The sequence below is a fragment of the Rhinoraja longicauda genome, chromosome 44, assembly GCF_053455715.1.
Source record: "Rhinoraja longicauda isolate Sanriku21f chromosome 44, sRhiLon1.1, whole genome shotgun sequence".
Classification (NCBI taxonomy): Eukaryota; Metazoa; Chordata; class Chondrichthyes; order Rajiformes; family Arhynchobatidae; genus Rhinoraja; species Rhinoraja longicauda.
The window spans coordinates 14,355-39,823 of NC_135996.1; the positions used below are offsets into that span (position 1 = coordinate 14,355).

Below are 25,469 nucleotides of genomic sequence, written 5' to 3' on the forward strand. Positions count from 1 at the left end.
GATACACCCCACACCTCTCAATGTAACTCCAATACAGCCCTCACTGTAACACTCTACCCCCTCACTGCCTAATGCAACACCGATCCACGCCTCACTGTAACACTGATAAACCTTGCACTCCTCTCCACAACATTGTACACACCTCACTGCAACACCGATACATCCCACACCCTCACTATAACCCCCCAGACCCCTCAATGTAACTCCAATACAGCACTCACTGCAACACTCTACCCCCTCACAGCTTAATGCAACACTGATCCACGCCTCACTGTAACACTGATACACCCCACACCCCCACTGTAACACTGATACACCCCACACCCCTCACTGTAACACTGATACACCCCACACCCCCACTGTAACACTGATACACCCCACACCCTCATTGTAACATTGATACACCCCACCCCCCCCCACTGTAACACTGATACACCCCACACCCCTCACTGTAACACTGATACACCCCACACCATCACTGTAACACTGATACACCCCTCACTGTAACACTGATACACACCACACTGTAACACTCTTGTATCAGTAACACATATTTTCTCTGTTGTTCTGCTCTGGGTTATTTCCCTGTTCAGTGTCGGCTGTTTCCTGGCAACTGGACCCTGTTTTTCTACATTTCCGGTGGTTGGGTGTTGTGATCGAGGCTGCAGCCTCTCACCAGTTTCCCGATTTATCTCAGCGGTGGAGTGTCGTCCTCAGTTGTTGTGTTACGGAGACCTGGCCACCCCTGACCCTGTCCCGGAACCTGACACTTGACATCATCCTGACCCTGACCCTTCCTGCACCCTGACCCTGACTCCTCCCAAACCCCCTCCTGTCCCACATCCTGACCGTTCCTCACCCCTGACCCTGTGACCCCTGACCCTGTGACCCCTGACCCTGTGACCCCTGACCCTGTGACCCCTGACCCTGTGACCCCTGACCCTGTGACCCTGAACCACCCTGACCCTGACTGCTCGCACCCGGAGTTTGCTGCTTCGCTCCGGCCTGGACTGGAGCTGATCCCGTCCCGGAGCCCCGCGATTCCCTCACCGTCCCTTCCCCGATTCAGGAGGAGCAGGGGTTCCCCTGCCGGCCATGGGGGATCAGCTGGAGCACAGCGTTCCCTCGCCGCAACTGGAACCCGACGCCACCTTTATCCCGGGGTCAGTAGAGCACCTGACCCCTGACCCAGGAGTGGAACAGTGCGTGACCACTGCCCCGGGCTCGGGCGTGACCCCTGTAACCCCTGCTGACCTCTCCCGACTGTATCCCCCTCTCCCACGGGGGGAGTTCTCCCCCTCTGTCCTCCCCCCGTCCTCGGGCCAGAGCCACCGGGTTGAATTCTTTGCTCTGCGGGTGAGTGTGGGCTGCGCGGTGACTGGGAGATGGGTCTGGGATACTGCTGGGGATCTGGGCATCACCTCCTGGGGTCAGCGAGGGAAGGACAGGCCTGGTCTCTCCCCCTGATGGTTGTGGTCAGAGAGAGGTCAGAGGGTTCATCTATCCGTCTGTCTCACAGTGAAGGGTCACAGTCTCCGTCTCACTGTCTCTCTGTTGGAAGGAAATCATCTCTCTCTCCCCCTCTCCCTCTGTCTCTCTCTCTGCCTCTCTCTCTGTCTCTCTCTGCCTCTCTCTCTGTCTCTCTCACTGCCTCTCTCTCTCTCTATTTCCCACGGCCACTATTTCTCCCTCTCTCCCCAGTGGAGGGTCACAGTTTTATTCTCTCCCAGCAGAGGGTTGCAGTCTCTGTCCCTCTCTCTCCCCAGTGGGGGGTCACAGTCTCTCTCTCTCCCCAGTGGGGGTCACAGTCCCTGTCTCTCCCCAATGGGGGGTCACAGTCTCTCTCTCTCCCCAGTGGGGGTCACAGTCTCTCTCTCCCCAGTGGGGGGTTACAGTCTCTCTCTCTCCCCAGTGGGGGGTCACAGTCTCTCTCTCTCCCCAGTGGGGGGTCACAGTCTCTCTTTCTCTCCCCAGTGGACATAAACCATCTCTCTCTCACTGTGTCTCCACAGCCAGGAGTGTTGCAAGCAGCGATCAGCGAGACGGAGAAAACACTGGGGGATGAAGACGGCAAAGTGCAGGGAGCCTGGCTCCTCACAGAGTAAGAGACCCCGGATCAGTGGAGCGGCGAGGGGAGGGGGGGGGGAATGCCCAGCTTCTGCCGGAGTGAGACGTCAGTGGAGAGGGTGCAAGGGAGCAGGGGGTGGGAGATGAGGAGGGGAGGTGTGAGGGAAAAGGGGAGAGGAGACAGGCAGGGTGTGGGAGAGGATAGGGAGGTGCGGATAGAGGGACAGAAAGGGGAACTGGGCAGAGAGAGGGGAACGAGGGGAGAGAGAGGGGAACTGGGCAGAGAGAGGGGAACGGGGGAAAGAGAGGGGAACATGGGAGGGAGAGGTGAACAGGGGGGGAGAGGGGAACTGGGGGGAGAGAGGCAATCCTACAGCTTGACTGACCCCTGACCCACAGGCGCGGATGTTGGTCAGGGTTGAGGCTGTGGGTGAGAGAGGGTGGGGGTGTGGGTGAGGGAGGGTGGGGTTATGGGTGAGGGAGAGTGGGGGTATGGGTGAGGGAGGGTGGGGGTATGGGTGAGGTAGGGGGGTATGGGTGAGGGAGGGGGGTGTGGGTGAGGGAGGGTGAGTCTGTATCGGGAGGGTGGGTGGGGCGAGGGTGGGGACGGACGTTCCCTTTGGAAAGCCCCGTTGCCAGGGAGCAGGAGTGAGTGAGTGCATCTCCCCGCCTCCTGCCCCACTCAGGGTGGACCACTGGAACCGGGAGAGCGAGAAACTGGTGCTGCTGACCCCACGAGTCCTGCTGGTGTTTCATTACGACTTTGTGGGCCTGTCCTGTCACCTGCTGCTGCGAATCCCCCTGCACTACATCGACAGCATCACTGTCGGCCCCTTCCACTTCCCCTCAACCTCCCTCAGCTGGTGAGTCAACACTGGGCGGCCATGGTGGACAGCGCTAGAGTTGCTGCCTCCCTCTCCCTCTCCCTCTCCCCCTCCACCCCCTCCCTCTCCCTCTCCCCTCCCTACGGGTGCTGTCTGTATGGAGTTTGTATGTTCTTCTCGTCACCTGCGTGAGTTTTCTCCGGGATCTCTGGTTTCCTCCCACACTCCAAAAGCGTACAGGTTTATAGGCTAATTAGCTTGGTATATGTGTAAAAATTGTCCCTTGTGTGTGTAGGATAGTGGTTATGTGAGGGAAGTGCTGGTCGGCGCGGACTCGATGGGCCGAAGGGCCTCTTTCTGCACTGAATCTCTAAACAAAACGAAACACGGGGCTCCCCACACCGCCCCCTCCCCCACCCTGAGGGAACCTCACCGCCCCTCCCCCACCCTGGGGGAACCCTCACCCAGTGCCGACACCGCACACCTGGACTCCCCTCACCCCCCCTCCCCCACCCTGGGGGAACCCTCACCCAGTGCCGACACCACCCTCCATTCCCCACCCCCCCACTCCTGGACCCCCCTCACCCAGTCCCTCCACCCCCTCATATCCCCCCCCCCCACTTCTCACGCAGTCCCTGCATATCCACCCGTGCACCAAACCCCTCCCCTCCACTCTCCACTCCGAGACAACTCTTACCCAGTCCCTACAGCCCCCCTATCCCGCCACCACCCCCACAACCAACTCTCCACTCCTAGATCCCTCTCACGCAGTCCTACCCACCCCTCCATTCCCCACCTCCCACCCACTCTCACCCAGTCTATACCCCCCCCCCATATCTCACCCCCCCCACTCCTAGACCATCCTCACCCAGCACCAAACCACCCCATATCCCCCACTACACCCATCCTCAGCCAGCCCAGGCACATCCCATATCCCACTCCCTCCCACTCCAAGCCACCCCCACTCAACCCGCCCACTTTTACACCCTCAACTCACCCACTCCCACTCCTGCAAACCCCCATACCAGTTCACCCGGTTTCCCTTTACCCCCCTACACCACTTCCCAACCCCCTGCACCCTCCATACTCCACAAACCCTCCCTCCCACCCCCACTCCTCAACATCCCTCAGCCCCTCCCACTCCTACACCCCGATATCACACCCACACTGCGAGACACACCCTCCCTCCCATCCCCCCACCCCCACACACCTGCCCTCACCCACCTCTCCAATGCCCCACATACACCACACTCACCCGCTCCCCTCCCCCGCTCCTAGAAAACCCCCATCCCCTCCCACACCTACACCCCATATCTCACTCCCCCTCACCCCCACGCTTAGACACCCCCACACACACTGTTCCTCCCACCTCCACTCCGAGACGCACCCACACCCTCCCTCCCAAACCCACTCCTAGACACCCCACACCCACACGCCCTCACCCACACCCCCCTCACCCACAAACTCCCTCAACCCCCCCTCACCCACAACCCACACCCCCTCACCCACACCCCTTCACCCACAACCCACTCCCACCCCCTCACCCACATCCCCTCACCCACATCCCCTCACCCTCCCCCCCTCACCCACACCCCCTCACCCACATCCCCTCACCCTCCCCCCCACACCCACACCCCCTCACCCACATCCCCTCACCCACACACTCCCTCACCCTCACCCCCCACCCACACCCCCTCACCCACACCCCCTCACCCACATCCCCTCACCCACACCCCCCTCACCCACACACCCCTCACCCCCCTCACCCACATACTCATCACCCACACACCCCCTCACCCACACAGACTTCACCCACCCCTCACCCACACACCATCACCCACTCACCCACCTACACCTCACCTACCTACCCCTCACTCACACACCCCCTCGCCCACACCCCCTCACTCACCCATCACTTAGTCCCTGCCACAGACCAGGTTAGGGTGGGGAGTGTATGGGGACCCCTGGAGTGGTGAGGGGGGGTTGGAGTATGGGGGGATCGGTGGGAGTGTTTGAGTGGGTGGGGGCTCAGTGTGGGGAGGGGGGGCGTGGAGTATGGGGGGATAGGAGTGGGAGAGGTTGAGTGGGCAGAGGCTCAGTGTGGGGAGAGGGTGGCTGAGGGGATGTATGTGGGTGTCTGAGACTTGGGGTGTGTGGGACGGTGGAATATGGGGGTGTTTCGGACTGGGGGTGGGTTATGTTGGGTGTAGACGTGGGAGGGTATGAGTGGGGTGTGTCTTGGTGTGGGGAGTGGATGAGGGGTCAGTGGGTTATGGGGGTGTCTCGGAATGTGGAAGGGGTGCGGGTTTGTAAGTGTGTGGTGTGTGTGGTGTGTTTGTGCGTGCACGTGTGTGTGTGTGTGCGTGTGTGTGTGTGTGTGTGTGTGTGTGTGTGTGTGTATGTGAGTGTCTGTGCTTATGTGTGTACGAGCCCCTCTCCAGTCACCCCGTGTGCGTTTGTGTGCGCGTGTACATGTGTGTGTACATGTGTATGTACATGTGTGTGCATGCATTTGTGTGTTGGTGTGCGTGTAGTTTTGTGCGTGCATGTACATCCCCCTCCAGTCTCTCTTCCTGTGTGTGTGTGTGTGTCCATGCTGCTGTCTCACTCCCCCTCTCCCCTGTATTTCTCCCCCTCTCCCCTGTATCTCTCCCCGTGCTGCTGTCTCACTCCCCCTCTCTCCTGCCCACAGTTGGGGTCTTTCCGCACGGAGCTGACCCGGGGGATGGAGATGGCCCACCGGGAGCAGCCCCTCGCCGGCCGAGCCAACGGGCCGCTGCTGCTGGAGAAACCCGTCCAAATGGAGACGGTCCTGGGCCTGGTGTCTGCCCTCAGCAATTGGGCGCAGCTGGGCTACGCCAAACCTCGCCGCCTGCTCGCCTTCTAGTGGAGCCGTGAGCTGGCAGCGTGAGAGCCAGCAGCCCGCGGCCAACACCCACACACACTGATCCAAGCCTCACCATCCCAGCGGCCGCAATGGCAAAGGGGTGGCGGCAGAGACACGGAGAGGGGGGGGGGAGGGAGGAAGAGCGTGTGTCGGGATCAGCAGACCACTGATAGAAACAAAATAAATACATCAAAACCTGAAAATTCCAGCATCAGTGATGGGAGAGGGGGAAGAAGAGGGGAGAGGGGCAGGGAGGAAGGTTTTTTACGTGGATGTTACCAGGACTAGAGGGTGTGAGCATTGAGTAGGCTGGGACCCTATTCCTTGGAGCGCTGGAGGATGAGGTGTGATGTGTGGCTGCGCCTAACGGCTGCGGCTCTCTGGCAGTCTGTCTTTTTTTTCTTTTTTTTTGTTTGTGTCGGTGTTGGGATGGTTTTTGTTTCTGTTTTTGGCTCTGTATGTGTGGGGGTGGGGGTGGGGGTGGGGGTGAAACCTTTCTTTTATTAGGTCTCTTCCCCGGAGCGCAGCTCGGCTGCCGGACTTAGCAGCGGCCGCGGGGCCTTCCATCGCCCGGTGCGGCTCGGCCGCGGAACGGTTCAGCGCCCGGCGCGGCCGCGGGGCCTTCTATCGCGCGGCTCGGCTGCGGGACTTAACATCGCCGGCGCGGCTCGGCTGCGGGACTTAACATCGCCGGCGCGGCTCGGCTGCGGGACGTTTCAGTGCCCGGTGCGGCTCGGCTGTGGGACGTGTCAGTGCCCGGTGCTGCTCGGCTGCGGGACGTTTCAGTGCCCGGTGCGGCTCGGCCGCGGGACTTAGCAGCGGCCGCGGGGCCTTCCATCGCCCGGCGCGGCTCGGCCGCTGGACTTAACATCGCCCGGTGCTGCCGCGGGACGTTTCGGTGCCCGGGGCGGCTCGCCCGCGGGGTCTTCCTTCCCCTTGCGGGGGCTGTGCGTGTCGTTTGCCTCGGTAGGGGTCGCGCTGCCTGTCCGTGGGTGCGGGGGGAAGAGAGTGGAAGTTTTGTTGCCTTCCATCACAGTGAGGGGGTGTTTGGAGTCACTGTGATGGATGTTTGTGTTGGGGTCGTGTGTCCTGTGTTCTTTTCTTTTTTGCTGTGTCTTGTGACCGCTGAAATTTCGTTCGGTATTTATATCGAATGACAATAAAGTTCTGTTATGTTATCTTATTAAGGTGTACAAAATAATGAGAGGAATAGATCGGGTCGAGTCTCTTGCGCAGAGTAGGCGAATCGAGGTCCAGAGGACATAGGTTTATGATGAAGGGGAAAATATTTAATAGGAATCTGAGGGGTAACTTTTCACACAGAGGGTGGTAGGTGTAAGGAACGAGTTCCCGGAGGAGGTAGTTGAGGCTGGGACTATCCCAACATTTAAGAATCAGTTAGCCAGGTACATGGATAGGACAGGTTTGGAGGAATAAAGGCCAAACACGGGCAGGTGGACCTAGTGTAGCTGGGACATGTCGGCCGGTGTGGGCAAGTTAGGCCGAGGGGCCTGCTTCCACTGTGACTGGTAGCCACAAAATAAATTCATCAAAGCCTGAAATATCCAGCATCATTGAAGGGAGACGGAAGGACGTGGGAGGGGGAAGAGAGAGGGGAATGTTGGATACGGGGAGGGTGGCGTTGGGAGTGGGAGAGAGGGAGAACCGAGAGGCAGGGTTAGCCGGGGAGAGAGGTGGCTGTGGGAGGGGGAGAGAGGGGTGGTGTGAGAGAGGAGGAGAGGGCGGGCTGGATAGAAGGAGACAGGGAAAGCGGCAGTGGTGAAGGATTGGAGTGAGATGGCAGTGTGTGAGAGGGAAAAAAGGGGGAGGACAGGAGAATGGGGTCAGAGGGGAAGGAGGGAGTCTGAGGGGAGGGAGGGAGTCTGAGGGGAGGGAGGGAGTCTGAGGGGACGGAGAGAGTCTGAGGGGGGGAGGGAATCTGAGGGGAGGGAGGGAGTCTGAGGGGAGGGAGGGAGTCTGATTGGTGGGAGGGAATCTGAGGGGAGGGAGAGAGTCTGAGGGGAGGGAGGGAGTCTGAGGGGAGGGAGGTAGTCTGAGGGGAGGGAGAGAGTCTGAGGGGAGGGAGTCTGAGGGGAGGGAGGGACTCTGAGGGGAGGGGAGAGGGGGCTCAGGGCGCGTCACCACACCTGATGGTTGCTGCACAATCAGTTCCTGCCTCACATTTATTGCTCAGCACAAATGACCAAAGTTGGTCAACTATTTACCTCTTGCCACCGTCGAGATGGGAGTGATATTTCCAAACGTGGTGACTAGAAATGCCAGTTTTGACTCAACGTATCCCTGCTACCTCTGAGAGCTCGTTCCGTACACGCATCGCCCTCTGAATGTAAAGTCTTCCCATCAGGTTGCTTGTAAATCTTGTCCCTCTCACCAGAAACCCGTGACCTCTGGTTTTTGACTCCCCGTCCTGGGTAAAAGACTCTGTGCATTCATCCGATCTGCCACTTACACGCCTTTATAAGCACCACTCAGCTTACTGCTCTCCAAGGAATAAAGTCCTCATCTCTCCCCATAGCTGGGCCCATGTAAGGAAATACACGGACAAGGTCATAGGGTTATAAGTGATACGAGTTAAATTAGGCCTTTCGGCCCATCCATTCTACTCCGCCTTTCAATCGTGGCTGATCTATCTCTCTCGGTCACCCCCATTCTCCTGGCTTCTCCCCGGAAACTCTGAAACCCGAAAATATCAAAAATCTATCTATCTCTGCCTTAACAATATCCACTGACGGCCTCCATAGCATTCTGTGGAAGAGTTCCACAGATTCATCACCCACGAAGGAGAAAATAAATTTCTCCTTATCTCCTTCCAAAAGGAATGTTCTTTAATTCTGAGGCTACGACCTCTGGTGGTAGAATCGAGCACTAGTGGAAACATCCTCCCCACACCCATCCAAGCCTTTCACTATACTTTATGTTTCAAGGAGCCCCGCCCCCCACACCACCGATTTGACTTGCACAAGGAGTCCTAAGTCTATTTGCACCTCTGATTTCTGGATTCTCTCCCCATGTAGCAAATAGTCTACGCCTTGTTCCTTGACCAAAATGCATGACGCCACACTTTGCTACAATGGGGGTTAACCACAAATGAACTGTTGGACAAATGTGAGGAAAAGGTGAGGAGAGAGAACACAATAAAACACCTGGTATCATATCGTGGACCCTATCACTGGCCGGACATCTGCAATACAGGAGTAGACAATAGACAATAGACAATAGGTGCAGGAGTAGGCCATTCAGCCCTTCGAGTAACACATAATCAACTCAGAAGTCTCAGACGACATCCGTCTAGGGAGAAAAAAAGTAATGTCAGAAGTAAATCATCTTATCAAAGTTCGTTCTATATACCCAGCACCATCTTTGTGTCAAGCCTTCCCTTCAGGTTCCTTCTAAATCTTGCCCCTGTCACCTTAAACCTGAGGTGTTATGTTTGAATCTTCATCCTGGGTAAACGACTCTGCAATCATCCTATCTATTCGTCCCATGATTTTACACACCTTCATATCATCACCCCTCAGCTTCCTTCGCTCCAGGAAACAGCTCGGACACATAAGAATAGAGTACCACACTCCTGCTGTAACTACTGATGGTGATACCACATGTGGAGAAAGGTGCAGAGACTGAACCCAGAGTCTATTGTCTATTGTCATAGTCATACAGCAGAGAAACTGGCCCAGCAACTCTCTGTGTCAATGCTATCCAAATACTGAATCACATTTACGAGCACTTGGTCCACAGTGTATTATGGCTTGGCCCTCTCTCTTTCAAAGAAGGTGATGCTTATCTTTGAAGCGATGTAGAGTCAGAAGTCGAGATTCAGCCTCCCATCAAGTGGCTTTGAAACGATCAACAATTGACCAGATCTTCTCCTCTGTGCAGTTGGGAAGAACAACAAGTGAATCGTTGATATGTGGGAATTTGCAAGGATAGACATGCAGAGCATTAAACAACGGGTATGTGGATGATTACGTTCGGATCAGAAGAACAGAATGTGAATGCACCTCGGAGTGACTAAATGTGATGTACTTTACACTCGCAGATATACAATACAATACAATATATCTTTATTGTCATTGTACCCAGGGGTACAACGAGATTGGGAATGCGCCTGCCATACGATGCAATAATTTAATTAATTTAGACAACAGCAACCCAATGAAACAATTGTAACAGTTTTAGACAGGATAAAGTGCAATTTGATCTATGCGTTGTGACCATCCGGCTCAGCAGGACCGGTTCATAGCAGCTATGGCCCTGGGGATGAAGCTGTTCCTGAGTCTGGAGGTGCGGGCGTAGAAGGTCTTGTATCGTCTGCCCGATGGAAGGAGTTCGAACAGACTGTTGCAGGGGTGTGAAGAGTCTTTGTGGATGCTGGTGGCTTTTCTGAGGCATCGTGTGTTGTAGATGCCCTCCAAGTCTGGTAGCTGTGTTCCGATGGCCCTGTGAGCTCTATGGACTACCCGCTGTAGAGCTTTCCTTTCTGCCTCCGTGCAGCTGAGGTACCACACAGGGATGCCATGCGTTAGGATGCTCTCTATGGTGCAGCGGTAGAAGGTCGTCAGCAACTGTTGGGGTAGACCAGACTTGTTCAGTGTTCTTAGGTAGAACAGTCTTTGCTGTGCCTTCTTGACCAGCGCAGCAGTGTTAATGGACCATGTTAGGTCCTCCGAAATGTGAGTGCCCAGAAACTTGAAGCTGGATACTCTCTCCACACTGTCCCCATTGATAGAGATCGGGGCATATTCCCCGTTATGTGACCTACGGAAGTTGATGATCAGCTCCTTGGTCTTGGTGGTATTTAGGGACAGGTTGTTATCCGAGCACCAGTCCGCCAGGTTCTGCACCTCCGCTCTATAGTTTGTTTCATCGCCGTTGGTGATCAGCCTGATCACCGTTGTGCCGTCTGCAAACTTGACAATGGTGTTGGTGTCGAATGCAGGAACACAGTCGTGTGTGAAGAGGGAGTAGAGCATGGGGCTCAGAACACAGCCCTGTGGTGTGCCGGTACTCAGGGTGATAGTGGAGGACAGGTGCGGGCCCATTCTCACTGCCTGCGGTCGTTCCAGCAGGGAGTCCAGGATCCAGTCACAGCAGCGAGTCCAGGATCCATTCACATACCTGCATCTAGAGTACCGTCCACCCCAGAAAACGGTGGTCAGCATTCATTCAATACAAACAGGGTTGGATGAAGTTCCTTGTGGACAAGAGGGAACTGAACACTAATGTGACCAGGAATGGAAATGAACTTGACACCAGGTTCAGTTTGATAATTGTGAGAATAAAGGTGTGAACAGGCGTGAACTTGTCACAGAGTTGAAGCCGTGTGTACCTTTGTCCACAGTGGGGGGGGGGGGGCGGGTTATCTCCAAACTCTCGGACCTATGAATGTGCTCCACCCTCTGCTACTGCTTCCTCGGCTCTATGGACCCTGGATCACAGTCATTGATGATAGGTCACACCATTGTTTTTTTGGTTTAAAGATATAGCGCGGAAACAGGCCCTTCGGCCCCACCTATTCCGCACAGACCAACGATCCCCGCACGTTAACGCTATCCTACACACAAATCAGGGACAATGTTTACACGTATACCAAGCCGACAAACCTGTACGTCTTTGGAATGTGGGAGGAAACCGAAGATCTCGGAGAAAACCCACGCGATCACGGGGAGAACGTACAAACTCCACACAGACAGTACCCGTGGTCAGGATGGAACCCGGGTCTCTGGCGCGACTAGCACTGTGAGGCAGCAATTCTACCGCTGCGACATAATGGCGCCCTCCATAATAAGTCTTAACATCGGCGCCCTGCAAGGATGATCTCTCGGTCCCCTACGATACTCCTTTTGCACTCTCTCTGATTTCGTCCGCAGGTTTGCTGTCGACACCACTGTGATGGGTCGGCTCTGGAACAATGATGAGGCGGAGTTCAGGAAAGAGACAGTGAACTTTACTGACATTATGTGTCAGAACAATAACCTACCACTCAATGTCATCAAGACGAAGGGACTAGTTATTAAATTCTAGAAGCATGGCAGAGTGCATGCGTAAATCAGGATCAATGGTGCGGAAGTGGAAATAGTTGATCCATCCTTCCCCATCACCCTCTTCTCCTCCCTCCCTCCCCTCCACCCTCCTCTCCCTACTCGTCACCCTCCCCTACCCGTCACCCTCCTCTCCTCCCTACATCCCTCCCTCCCTCTTCCCCTTCTTCCCGTCTCCTTCCCCCCACATTCCTTCCTCCCTCCCTCCCTCTCTCCCTCCCTCCCTCCCTCTATCCTCCACTCACCCTCCCTCTCTCCCTCTTCCACCCCTCCGACTTCCTCCCTCTTGATGACCCTCCTGCCTTCCCACCCTCCTCCATTCCCTCCCTTCACGTGACCCTCCTCTCCTCCCTTTCTGCTCCCTATTCCATCCCAGTGAGTGTATGAGACACAGGACGGTGCGGAGGGAGCTTCACTCTGTCTATGTGTGTGTGTGTGTGTGTGTGTGTGTGTGTGTGTGTGTGTGTGTGTGTGTGTGTGTGTGTGTGTGTGTGTGTGTGTGTGTGTGTGTGTGTGTGCATGTTTGTGCATGAGTGTGTGCGACTGTGCGCGCGTGAATGTGTGCGTGCGTGTGCATGTGTGTGCGTGTGCATGCGTGCACGTGTGCGTGTAACACGGAGTTCATTCGTTTAGCAACATTCCCCCCACCCCCTTTCACATCAAGGAATTATAATGAATGTAACGGTAAATACTTTTATTACTGTTAACAATGCAAGTTACTAGCATTATTATTAACTTTATTTTTTTTAAAAAGGCAAACAATTAATACATATTTGCAGCTAAACTGAAAGATGTTTGTATTCTGAGCTTCTGCATTGCCCAGCTTCTCTGGTGCTTATAGATCGAAGTGATGGAGCCGGGTCTCCAGGTGCTGAAACCAATTGCAATGAATTGCAACCGGATACTTTGTTTTACAGTTTCTTTAAGCACGGGTGTCTGTTTTGGAGTGGGGCGGTGGAAGATGGCAGGTTTCCTCTTTGGTTATTCAAGCGTGGTGGAGCTGTCATCTACTGGCCTTGGAACTGGAGCGCTCTCGACGCTGCTCTCCCCGATAGTTGTTGCGTCTGTGTCGGGTACAGTCCCTGCCAGTTGCTCCACGCTGTCACCTTGCTTACCAGGCTGCAGCATTGCCTCGGCAGAATGTTCTTTCGCTTCTCTCATCTGCCTCAGTTCTGCAACAGGATAATGGACACCAAATGACAGAGAGCCTTTCTCAGGCTGACCCTCTGCCATTGCCTTAGATGGTCCTGCCACCTCCTGAGGCAGTTTTTCCTCGTCTCCACCAGCAGTGTTTCCTCCACTCTCCAAAGCGTGGATTACTGCTGCTGGAGTGGTGTTGTGCTGACCGTTACTTGCACCCGGTTTGTCTTTCTCGTTGTCAGCATGGGCGGTTCCTTCACCTTCACAGCGGTCACCTGGTCCGCAGGCCTGAGGATTTCTGAACCCATTCATTAGGTAAGCGAACCAAGAGGAAAACATCATCCGCGCTCTTTAGCGACACTCAGAAGAGACGGAGCTGTGTCTGAGTGAAGGATCTTCAGCGGTTGCTGCTATTTATTGGTTGCGGAACAATTCCATTGTGATGAAGTTCCACGTCGACAACGGTCACCGTGGTGAAAACCGCAAAACAAAAGCAGTGCAACACCTGCCATCCTTTCCGTGGTCAATGGTCACAATGAGCAGATGATGCAAAACCATAGAGACTGAACTCAAAAGAAAAGATCGGTTTACTGAAGTTATAATGAACATCACAAAGTGTTTCAAAAGCAACCAAAGGAACAGCAAGTTTGAAATAAACGCTGAATATTTTGAACTGCTGCTTATTTCATGTTTTTTTAAAAAAATCAGATTTGGAACAGCTGCAGTTTTTGGGAACTGAGATCTTGTGAAAATCCATTGATCTTTAAACGTCTGTGTCTACACTGGTGCTGCTGGACATAAATAATCCCACGTCCCGCGTTTCCTCATATTAAATTCCACTGGTTCTCATTTCAGTGTTAAACGGAAAATGCTGCAAACATTCAGCAGGTGAGGTAGCACTAGTGGAGAGAGATGCAAAGCTTTGTTCAAAAACCCTCCACCAAGTGTAGAAAAGGGACCAAAAAAAATGTTTCAAGCCGTAGAGAAATCGAAGTAATGGATGGCACATGGGGAATATCTCTGATAGGGCAAGACCAGCGTCACCATATGGATCAGTTGCAGATGAGATAGGACGTACAGGGTAAATGGTAGGGAATTGAGGAATGCAGTGGAACAGAGGGATCTGGGAATAACTGTGCATTGTTCCCTGAAGGTGGAATCTCATGTGGATAGGGTGGTGCAGAAGGCGTTTGGTATGCTTGCCTTTATAAATCAGAGCATCGAGTATAGAAGTTGGGATGTAATGTTGAAATTGTACAGGGCATTGGTGAGGCCGAATCTGGAGTATGGTGTGCAGTTCTGGTCGCCAAATTATAGGAAGGATATCGACAAAATGGAGAGGGTACAGAGGAGATTTACTAGAATGTTGCCTGGGTTTCAGCACTTAGGCTACAGAGAGAGGTTGAACAGGTTGGGTCTTTATTCTTTGGAGCGTAGAAGGTTGAGGGGGGACTTGATAGAGGTTTTTAAAATTCTGAGAGGGACGGACAGAGTTGACGTGGGTAGGCTTTTCCCTTTGAGAGTGGGGAAGATTCCAACAAGGGGACATAGTTTCAGAATTGAGGGACAAAGGTTTAGGGGTAACATGAGGGGGAACTTTTTTACTCAGAGGGTTGTGGCTGTATGGAATGGGCTTCCGGTGGATGTGGTGGAGGCTGGCTCGATTTTATTATTTAAGAGTAAATTGGATAGGTATATGGATGAGAGGGGATTAGAGGGTTATGGTCTGAGTGTAAGTAGATGAGACTAGGTCAGGGAGAATGGTCGGCGTGAACTGGTAGGGCCGGACAGGCCTGTTTCCATGCTGTAGTTGTTATATGAGATCTTGTTAGTGTTTAATGTCACTATAGGGAGAATACACCAATGGTACAAAGGCTGTGAGATGAGGGCAGTAAGAGGGTGACAATAAAAAGTGACATGTAAAATCACAAATGCAGGGCATTGGGACATGTCCAGCAGGTCAGCCTGCGCCAATGGAGGGAGGGAAACTGAGCCAACATTGCAGGTCGATGACGTACAGGAGAAATGGCCAGTTCTGGTGCATGCAGAGAATATGAGGGACCTGATGTTGTAGAGTTCAATACTGATTCCAGCCGACTGCATCATGCTGAGACAGAAGATGAGCAGTTCTGTTGAAGCACGGGCCTCTATATTACAGCGCAGGAGGGCACAGAAAAGGTCAGAGGAGACGGGGAATTAAAATGTTGGGCAACTGGAAACACAGGGTCACCATTGAAAATAGGTGCTCCTCAAACTGATCATTAAATCTGCACATTGTTTTCTCCAGTGTAAGGGAGACCATATTGTTGAAGCCAAGGTATGTGGTGCAACATTCATAGTGTAATGTCCGCAGTTGTTTGGTGCTGACTCGGGTTGTGTGCAGGGTGGTTCAAGGCAATGAAGGCTGGTGGAAGAAACTTCTCTTGGATCCGGAGATCACAATTCTCAGTTTCTTGTACCACCGTCTCAATAATAAGAGATAAGAGTGTTGTGGGTGTTTGATGGAGGTAGTTTCCCTCTTAAGGTTTCTAACCCGTTCTAATACGTGACAAGAGGTGTAAATAATACTCCAGACGACATTTAGCCTGGTTCAATGCATGTTTGGCACTACTTTGACAAATTTTCATCCAGCCCTCTCTCCCTCCCTCAATTCCACTATTCCTCGTGTGACCCTCCGCTCTTCCCTCCCTCCTCCACTCCCCCTCTACCGCCCACCGTCCCTCTCTCCCTCTTTAACCCCTCTATCATCCTCCCTCCGTATGACCCTCCTGTCCTCCCTCACTCCCCTACTCTCCCACCCTCCTTCCGTGTGCCCCCCCCCCATCCTCCCTCTCCGCTCCCTTTCCCATCCCCGTGAGTGTGTGAGACACAGGACTGTGCGGAGGGTGCTTCACTCTGCGCGTGCGCTTGTATGCGCTCGTGTGAGTGTGTATGTGCATGAGTGCGTGCGTGTGCTCTTTCACGCGCGTGTGAATGTGCGTGTGTGTGAGTGCGTGCGCTTGTATGTGCATGTGCGTGCGTTTGCGCTTGTGTGCGCGTGTGAGTGCGTGAGTTCGTGAGTGTGTGCGTGAGTGCGTTTGTATGTGCGTGCGTGCTCGTGTATATGCATGAGTGCGTGCGTGCGTGCTTGTATGCACGTGTGTGCACGTGTGACTGTGTGTGCTTGTGTTTTGCTTCAAAATTAAACAGTCGGTGTGAATGAATGAATGATGCTTCATCATCATATGTGACATGTCACCGTGACATTCTTTGTTTTGCCTACAATATACAAAATATGCAAAGAGTATAGGGCGCCGACAAAGTTACAAAGTGCTCAATGTTGTTGGCAATGGTCCCTCTATGTTCTCGGCGGCGTGTCCTCCACCGACGTCCGGTACCCACCCCGGGCCCATCCGATGTTTCAAGTCGGGACCCTATTTCAGAATTCAGAAGGTCCCTTCTCCGTCCCCTCTTCACAGGGTCCCCCTTGGTTCTCGGCAGCCCACCCACGCCAGGTCTTCCCTTGTTCAAACTGGTGAAAAGAAGGTTTATCAATGCGAAAAATGACCAGATGTTGGTAAGTCTTTGGGGTTGGAAGGACGACGCTGTCTCCTTTTTAGTGGGAAGGAACAGCAGATGCTGCTTCACTCCAAACATGCTGAAGTTACTTAGTGGATCAGGCAGCATCTCTGGAGAAACGCAACAGGTGAGGTTTCGGGGAACCTTTTCTTCTGGCACTTTATCGTCTCAAGTTTCTCACCAAATACCCCTCCCCACCTCTATCTTTCAATCTAATGAGGAATTCCAATCCCAAACGTCCATCATTCCTTTCCTCCAGAGATACTGCCTGGTCCAGTTCTCCAACATTTTTTGACTGGCTCCTTGCAGTTTGCTGCAAGAACATTATCTTATTTCATCTCCTGATATAGACGTGTCTAAAACCGTGAGGATAATAAGTGCATCAAGAGGAATGAATCTGGAATCAGTTTATTTCTCATTCTGTCTATTTGTGTTTAGATTGGATAACAATAAACTGGGCGATTTAAGAGTGAAGCTGGTGTCCACAGATCTGAGGAATCTGACTTGTAAAATACAGAAACTGGTGTACGTACCAGACTGTGAGAGATTATGTTACAGTCACTCTGGGTCTGACACAGAACATTAATTGTTCTGCATCTACACCTCACGCCGCCTTGGCAAGGCCACCAGCATAATCAAGGGCGAGGCTCACCCCGGCCATTCCCTCTTCTCCACTCTCCCATCGGGCAAGGCGTATGAACCTCCAGATTCAGGAACAGTTTCTTCCCTGCCGTTATCAGGCCACTGAACCATCCGACCAACAACTGGAGATCAGTCCTAGGCAACTATCTAGATCATTGGAGACCCTCGGACTATCTTTGACCGGACTTTACTGGACTTTATCTTGCACTAAATGTTATTCCCTTTATCACGTATCTCTACACTGTGGATGGCTGGATTGTATCATGTGTTGTCTTTCCGCTGATTGGTCAGCACGAAAAAAACTTTTCACTGTACCTCTGTGCACGTGACCATAAACTAACATCAACTTGTGGGTGGCGAACACAGGAATTCTCTGAGTTCACCATTTCCGATCTCCCTGAGTTTCTTACTCTCATCTTCCCTCATCTACAGGTTGGAATCCAATGGGCTCTCAGATTCCTCTGATGAGAATCCTGTCTCTGTTCTCAGTACAAGCCACTCACTGAAGGACTTAGATCTTGGTGGTAATAAAGTGAGAGATTCAGGAGTGAAGCTGCTCTTGGTGGCTTTGCGGAGCCCACACTATAAAATGCAGAAACTGGGGTAAGTACCCAACTGTGTGACATTGTGCTTACAGTCACTCGGTGCCTGGCACTGAATATTGATATGATCAAGTAACTGTGTTACTGGTTAACACTGGGGATTTACACTGTCTTCTGTCTCTGTGTGTCCCTGGTTCTTTCTGATCCCCTTGTTTGGTGCCAATGGTCTCGGGGATTCTTGCGCCGAGGAACTCGTCTCCGTTCTCAGTGTGATTTCCTCACTGACGGATCTGAGCCTGCGATCAAGCTGCTTCACAGACAAATCAATCCATGCCCTCCGGCACCTCATACTGACCCACCAGAATCTACAGCGGGTCTAGTGAGTGTTTGTAATGCAATGCTTCCATGGTTCAATGGTGCTTTTATTGTCACGAATACAAACTGCAAATGTCCAGTGAAATTATTTTCTTACAAACATTCCAGTAAAGTATTTGCATATCCAAGCACATCCCCGATTCGCAAGTGTAGAGAAGTAGTCCACTGCACCATCATGCAAGAGGCGCCATGTTTTATCGCCATTTCAAAAGTCGAGTCCGCGCTCTGGTTGTGATCAGCGATACCCTTTCCAGGCATGCCCCATCGGGCCTCTAGCCTTCGCCTTTTTGGACATTTGGATCGACCAGAGAACTGAGGTCCCTCTCCTTGCCCATCCACCTTTATTCGCCGGGGTGGGCACCTCCCACAGCCGACATTAGGGGCGCGGTAGGCCAAACGCTGGTTCCCTTTCCTTTCCAACCGGCCTCGCTCCTCGTGTCTGTCGTCGTCGCCGGCTTGATTCTCCAGGGACCAGCAGTCGCCGCCTCGGCGGGCTCCCATTCTAGGCTGTTTACTGTAATAAAATATGCTGCCTGAGAACCATGATCGATCCTAACTACGGATGCTGTCTGTACGGAGTTTGGAGGTTCTCCAAGACACTGTGTGGGGTTTCTCCTGTTTCCAAATATACAGGAGAAGATGTTAGAAATCCAAAGTGCCAAATGTCAACTTGCTCCCGGTGGTGATCGGAGGCTTATGCACTCACCTATGCTCCTCCGATGTTGACAAAGGCTAGGCAGATACGTCATTGGGGTTATCAAGTGGGCACCTACTTTCATCGACGTTTCGCTGATTGGACCCACGACATCTCCAGTAGGCTCAGCAGTGCATTCTGGCGTCCCAGATCGGTCGTCTGATTGAATGGTGCCAGAACAAAACCATTTCTCTGAAATACAGTCAAACCAAAGAGCTGAATGTTGATATTGGAAACATACGGCTGAAGATTTACAAACCTGGCTTCAGCGATGTGTCCCTGTTGGAGTGAGTCAATACCTGCAGGTTCCTGGGCGTGCATATCTCTGAAGATCTGATCAGGATCCAGCACATTGATGCAATCATTAAAAAAATGTCCTCGGACATAGTGATTGACTTCAGGAATTGAAGCGACACACATACCCCAGTTTGCAGTGATGGCGCCGAAGTAAAGATGGTAGAAAAACTTCAAGTTCCGAGGAGTCAAAATCGCCAACAAATTCTCCTGGGTCGCCCATATTGGAGCAACAAACAAGAAAGCACACCAACGCCTCTACTTCCTTGGAAGCCTTAGGAAGTTAGGCATGTCCCCAACAACTGTCACCAACTTCTCCAGATGCACTGTAGAAAGCTTTTGATCAGGATGCATGACAGGTTGGTTTGGGAATAGCTCCATCCAAGACCGCAAGAAATTGCCGCGTAACCCAGACGTAACCCAGACCATCGCACAAACCAACCTCCCTTCGACTGACTCCATTTATACCTCACACTGCCTCGGCAAGACCAACAGCATCATGAAGATCGAGTTACACCCTGGCCATTCCCTCTTCTCCCGCTCTCCCATCAGGCAAAATGTATAGAGGCGGCACGGTGGCGCAGCGGTAGAGTTGCTGCTTTACAGAGAATGCAGCGCCGGAGACTCAGGTTCGATCCTGACTACGGTTGCTGCACTGTAAGGAGTTTGTACGTTCTCCCCGTGACCTGCGTGGGTTTTCTCCGAGATCTTCGGTTTCCTCCCACACTCCAAAGACGTACAGGTATGTAGGTTAATTGGCTGGGTAAATGTAAAAATTGTCCCTAGTGTGGGTGTAGGATAGTGTTAATGTGCGGGGATCGCTGGGCGGCACGGACTTGGAGGGCCGAAAAGGCCTGTTTCCGGCTGTATATATATGATATGATATGATATGATAAGTGTGAAAACCCTCAGCTCCAGATTCAGGGACAGTTCCTTCCCAGCTGCACAGTCCATCCACGATCGGCATTCCCAAGCCTTGTCGCTCTCTAATAAAACAACATTAACAGAAGCATTGGACAATAATTGAAATGAGAAGAAAACGATGTATTGTGTCACAAACATTCCCCGGGTCACGCACTGACCGAACCCCCATCCCATCCTACGCTGCCACGGGAAGGCCAACAGCATAATCAAGGATGAGTTCTAGCCTGGCCACTCCCTCTTCTCTCCTCTCCCATCAGGCAAAAGGAAGAGAAGCGTGAAAACACGCACCTCCAGATTCACCGCCAGTTTCTTCCCAGCTGTTATCAGGCAACTGGTTCATCCAACCACAACCAGAGAGCAGTGCGGAACTACTATCTACCTTTTTGATGTCCCACGGATTATCCATGGTCGGACTTTGCCAGCTTTAAATTGCACTAACGGTTATTTCCTTATCGTGCATCTTTTCACTGGAAATGCGGCTTCACCAGCCACATAACTTCCCAATTTCTACACAATACCCTCACTGATAAAGGCCACGTTCCAAAAGTCTTTTCACCCCCCTATTAAACCGTCACCCCACTTTTGGAGAATTATGTTCTTGCATTTGTAGACCCCTTTGCTCTACAAGATTTATTAAGGCCCTTCCACCCACTCTCCAGGTACTTTCTTCAACAACCGTAGGACATGCGTCATCAGGCCCTATACATCCTTCCTCGTCTCCATCCAGGAACCCCGACAGTCCTTTCAGGTGAGGCAGAGATTCACTTGCACCTCCTCCAACGTCATCTACGGTCTTCGTTGCTCTCGGTGTGAACTCCTAAATATTGGTGAGACCGAGTACAGACTGGGCGAGTGATTCTCTGAACACCTATGCTCCGACCGTCTTGGCCTTTACAATATCCCGATTGCCAAACACTTAAACTCCTCTTACCATTCCCACACTGCCCTTGCAGTCCTGGGAATCCTCCGCTGTCAGAGTGAAGCCATACGCAAGTTGAAGGAACAGTACCTCATATGTCGCTGGCTTATCAACCAGCGGAAGGAATTTCTTTTCTTAACTTCAAGTAGCCATCTCCCCCCCCCCCCCCCCCGTCGCCAAACTTGTGTCTCTCCGTCCACCCCGCCAACCTTACGGTCCTACTAGTTTCACTGTTCGTATCTCTTCGTTGTCCTCTCCTCCATAGCCAACAATGACCCATCGTGGGCTCCTAGGTTATCAGTGCCGGCTCTGATTTGTTCTGTAGCTTTTTACACCTTTAGTTTCCTTCTTCTATGACTCCCAATCGGAAGAAGGATCTCAACCCGAAACGTCACCTATTCCTGTTCTCCAGAGATGCTGCCTGATCCGCTGAGTTACTACAGCCTTTTGTGTTTATCTTACGTGAATACTCTGCACTGGTTTCACCCCTCAAAATGCAACACCTCACATTTATCTCAACCCATTTTCCATTACTCGACTCACTCGATCAGCCGTTCAAGTCCCGGCTTTAATTATTTTACCTTCAGTCTCTATGATATCTATTTTAATGTCTTCTCGAGCCCTGGCAACGTCCTTGCTAAATCTGTGCATCATTTCCAGCTGACGAGGATATTGTACACGTATTTAGAAATAAACTGGTGAAACAGACGCTGCTGAATTGGCAGTGTCTGAAGGGTGCGGGCAGTCTAAGTGTATCTACTCAATGATGGCCAGCAATTCTGCTCGTAAGACGTACACTGCTGAGCTGGGTGATCTAATAGTAGTACCGGGGAAGGTTATACCAGACGGACCACACTCAGGAAGGCGGGTGGACAATGTTACCACGGGAGGGGTATATTAGGCGGACCGCATTCAAGAGGAAGGGTTGAACAACTGATCCCACAGCGGAGTTTGAGTTTAGTTTCAGTTGAGTTTAATTTATTGTCACGTGTACCGAGGTACAGTGAAAAGCTTTTTTTGCGTCCTAACCAGTCAGTGGAAAGATAATATAACAGGTATAACAGAGCTTTATTTGTCATTCGGTACCGAAGTACCGAACGAAACTACATAGCAGTCATAGAAAAAAAGAACACAAGACACATAACCCCAACACAAACGTCCATCACAGTGACTCCAAACACCCCCTCACTGTGATGGACGCAACAAAACTTCCACTCTCTTCCCCACGTCCACGGACAGACAGCTCGTCCCCGACCGACCCGCACAGTCCCCGCAAGGGGATGGAAGTCCCCGCGGCCGAATCGCACCGGGCGCTGAAACGTCTCGCGGCCGAACCGGGCGATGACATTACACGATTACATTCGAGCCATCCGCAGTGTGCAGATAAAATATAACGGGAATACCATGGATAACATTTAGTGCAAGGCAAGGTCCAGCAAAGTCCGATCAAACATAGTCCGAGGGACACCAAAGATATAAATAGCAGTTCAGGACTGCTCTATAGTCGTTGGTAGGATGTTTCAGTTGCCTGATAACAGCTGGGAACAGACTGTCCCTGAATCTGGAGGTGTGTGTTTTTACACTTCCCTACCTTTTGCCTGATGGGAGAGGAGAGAAGAGGCGGGAGGGGGGGGTGAGGGTAGTGTGCGACTTGTCCTTGATTGTGTTGCTGGCCTTGCCGAGGTAGCGTGACGTTTAAATGGAGTCAATGAAAGGGAGGTTGATTTGCGTGATGGTCTGGGCTGCATCCACGATTTCTTGAGGTCTTGTCGTGGTCAAACCATGTCGTGACGCATTCCGCTAGAAGAAACTCAGTCCCACTATAATGTGACCCGGTCTTGGGCAGACTCCGCACTGATCTCAGGAGGGAGCTTACACCAGACCGGTTCCACTACGAAGGGAAATAGGCTGATGAGCGACGAGGCGAACATTATTACACTGACCGCTGTGCACTGCGGAGCGAGATGCTGTGGTTGGTCCAATGGCGCTGTTCACTCCGACCGCCGCGACCACGGAGGGAGACAGGAGGGAGAGGTAAGGTGACGACGAGAGGTGATGATGGGAGGGGAAGAGGAAGCGGAGAGAGGGAGCAGAGGATGGAAAAAAAGAGGAGAGGGGGGGGGTATAACAAGAGCAGTGAGGAGCGAAGATCAGCGGGGAAGAGGAGGAGGTGAGAGGAGAGGCAGGAGGGAGAAGCGGGAGGAGGTGAAAGGGAGTATAGGAGGAGGAAGGAAAGGGGAGGTGGGGCGATTGTGGAAATCGGAACGATCTCGCCGTGACGGGCATGCGGTCATCCGTCCGCACTGACACTTGTAAGATGGTGGATCTGGTGAAAGTGCTGGTGGCCCAAGCGCAGAGACTACGGACGCCTCTGGTTTCCGCTCAGGCCGAGGATTTAGTCATGGCCCGAATCACTGATGTGACCGGATATTTCACCGCGCTCATCACCTGCTCCCTGAACTTGGACTGGGTCACCGCGTAAATAAATGTGTTCGTGCAGCAGTTGAGATCACTCAGCAAAGTCCCGACATAGTTAAAGATCCATTCAGAATCAGTCCGATATATTCCCCTTCCAGCGATCTGATAACAGAAGAAGTTTACAACAGCCGTCAGCCACAGGAGGATGAAGCTGCCGGAGATGGTGAAGAGTAAAACCATAGACCTCCTCCTACTCTCCATCTCCGGGTCACTGCGGTTCTCCTGCTTGCTCTGACCCCTCAGCCCCTTACGGACCCGACTTGCCACTAAAATGTGCCGGACTGTCAGAGCATTGAGTAGCAGGATCACAGCGAAAGGGAGGAGCGGAGTTAACACCGTATCAAACCAGTCATATGCCACCCAGCCCGGTTCAGTGAAATAACTGGCTTTCACTAGACAGAACCACGGTACATTGTCGAATATACGCGATGGTTCCATAATGAAGTAGAAGGGGATGTTTTTCAGACAGAACAGAACACCAATTGTTGCGAGAAGCAAGGCAGCAGTTTTCTTGGTACAATATTTTGTTTTCAGTTTCTGGCAACAAATTGCGACAAACCGGTCAAAGGTGAAAGCGACGGTGAACCAGACAGAACAATGTATCGCGACAGACTTCAGTACAAAGCCAACACTGCACACCGGGGTAAAGGACAGGAAATTCCACGGAAAGTAATGAACTCTGATCCTATAGAAAATGACCTTTGTGAAGATGGTGAGTAGATCGGCCGCTGCCATGGCCACCAGGTAGCGAGTGGTGCAGGTGGAGAGGCCGCACTTTCCCCGGGACAGGATCACAATCGCCAACAAATTCACTGCAAAGAGAAAAGAGAACGGACATTGGGCGTCACAGAACACGTTCTCTGGGACTGAACACCGGCTCGATTACCTGCTAAACAATCTGGAATATTGGAGTGGGTGCGAAGTACAACTTTTATCGGTCTCAATTTCAGGTGGCACATCAGTAGAGTTGCTGCCTCACAGCGCCAGAGATCCGGGTTCGATCCTCACCAAGGGTGCTGTCACGACGTCGTTTATACGTTCTCCTGTGATCGCGTGGGTTTTCGACGGGTGCTCCAGCTTCCTCCCACAATCCAAAGACGCACACGTTTGTAGGTTAATTGTCTTTGGTAAAAATGTAAATTTTCCTTTGTTTATAGGAAAGTGCTGGGTTATCGGTGGTCGGCGCGGACTCGCTGGGTCCAAGGGCCTGTTTTCGCGCTGCATCTCTAAACTAATCCCATTATCTCAGTACAGAAGGAAAGCAAGACGTTACGCCTAAACTATTACCGTCCAGTGGCCTTGACATCCATCATCATGAAATGTTTTCAGAGGCTAGTTATGGAAAGGATTAAATCCAGTCTACCCAGCGATCTTGGCCCACTACAGTTCGCCTACCCACAACACGTCCATGGCCTATCGGCCATCACTCATGCTCCACACTCATCCCTTAAAAAAGTAGATAAGAGAAACACCAACGTCAGACTCCTATTCATAGACTACAACTCTGCACTTAATACTCTTTTACAATCCAAGCGTATCACCAAATTCGTTGAACTTGTTGTCAGCAAACAACTCAGCAATTGGACCCTCGACTTCGCGATCAATAGACCCCAATCAGTGAGGATAGGGAACATTTCAACCTATCTGATAATCCTCATGGATGTGTTCTCGCCCCTTTCTGAACTCCTTGTACACACACATCTGTGCAGCCATGTGCAAATCTAATTCAACTTTCAAATTCGTAGACAACGCCACCGGATGTTGCGTACCGAATGTGAAATTATGATAAGACGGAATACCGGAAGGAGATATACAACCTTGTGTCCTGGTGTCGAGCCAACATCCTTTATCTCAATGTCAGCAAGACAAAGGAGATAGTGCTCGACTTCGGAAAGCAAAGCGTATACATACGACAGGTTGCATTCATGGTGCCGAAGTGGAGATGGTTGAAAACTCATATTCCTTGGAGTCAATATCACCAACAACTTCTCCTGGACCACCCACATTGAAGCAACGGCCAAGAACGCACACCAACTTCCTTAGAAGGCTGAGGTAGTTCGGCA

At 52.2% G+C, this 25,469-nt stretch overlaps 1 protein-coding gene across 1 annotated transcript; it reads left to right on the forward strand.

Moving 5' to 3' along the window:
- Positions 1-1,095: 1,095 nt before the first annotated feature.
- Positions 1,096-25,174, forward strand: LOC144612424 (tumor protein p63-regulated gene 1-like protein). Its single transcript, XM_078432051.1, has 6 exons — positions 1,096-1,156; positions 1,217-1,356; positions 2,013-2,101; positions 2,754-2,930; positions 8,814-8,915; positions 25,152-25,174. The coding sequence occupies exons 1-5, from the start codon at positions 1,096-1,098 to the stop codon at positions 8,818-8,820; spliced, it is 474 nt and encodes a 157-aa protein (XP_078288177.1). The 3' UTR covers positions 8,821-8,915; positions 25,152-25,174.
- The last annotated feature ends 295 nt before the right edge of the window (positions 25,175-25,469 follow it).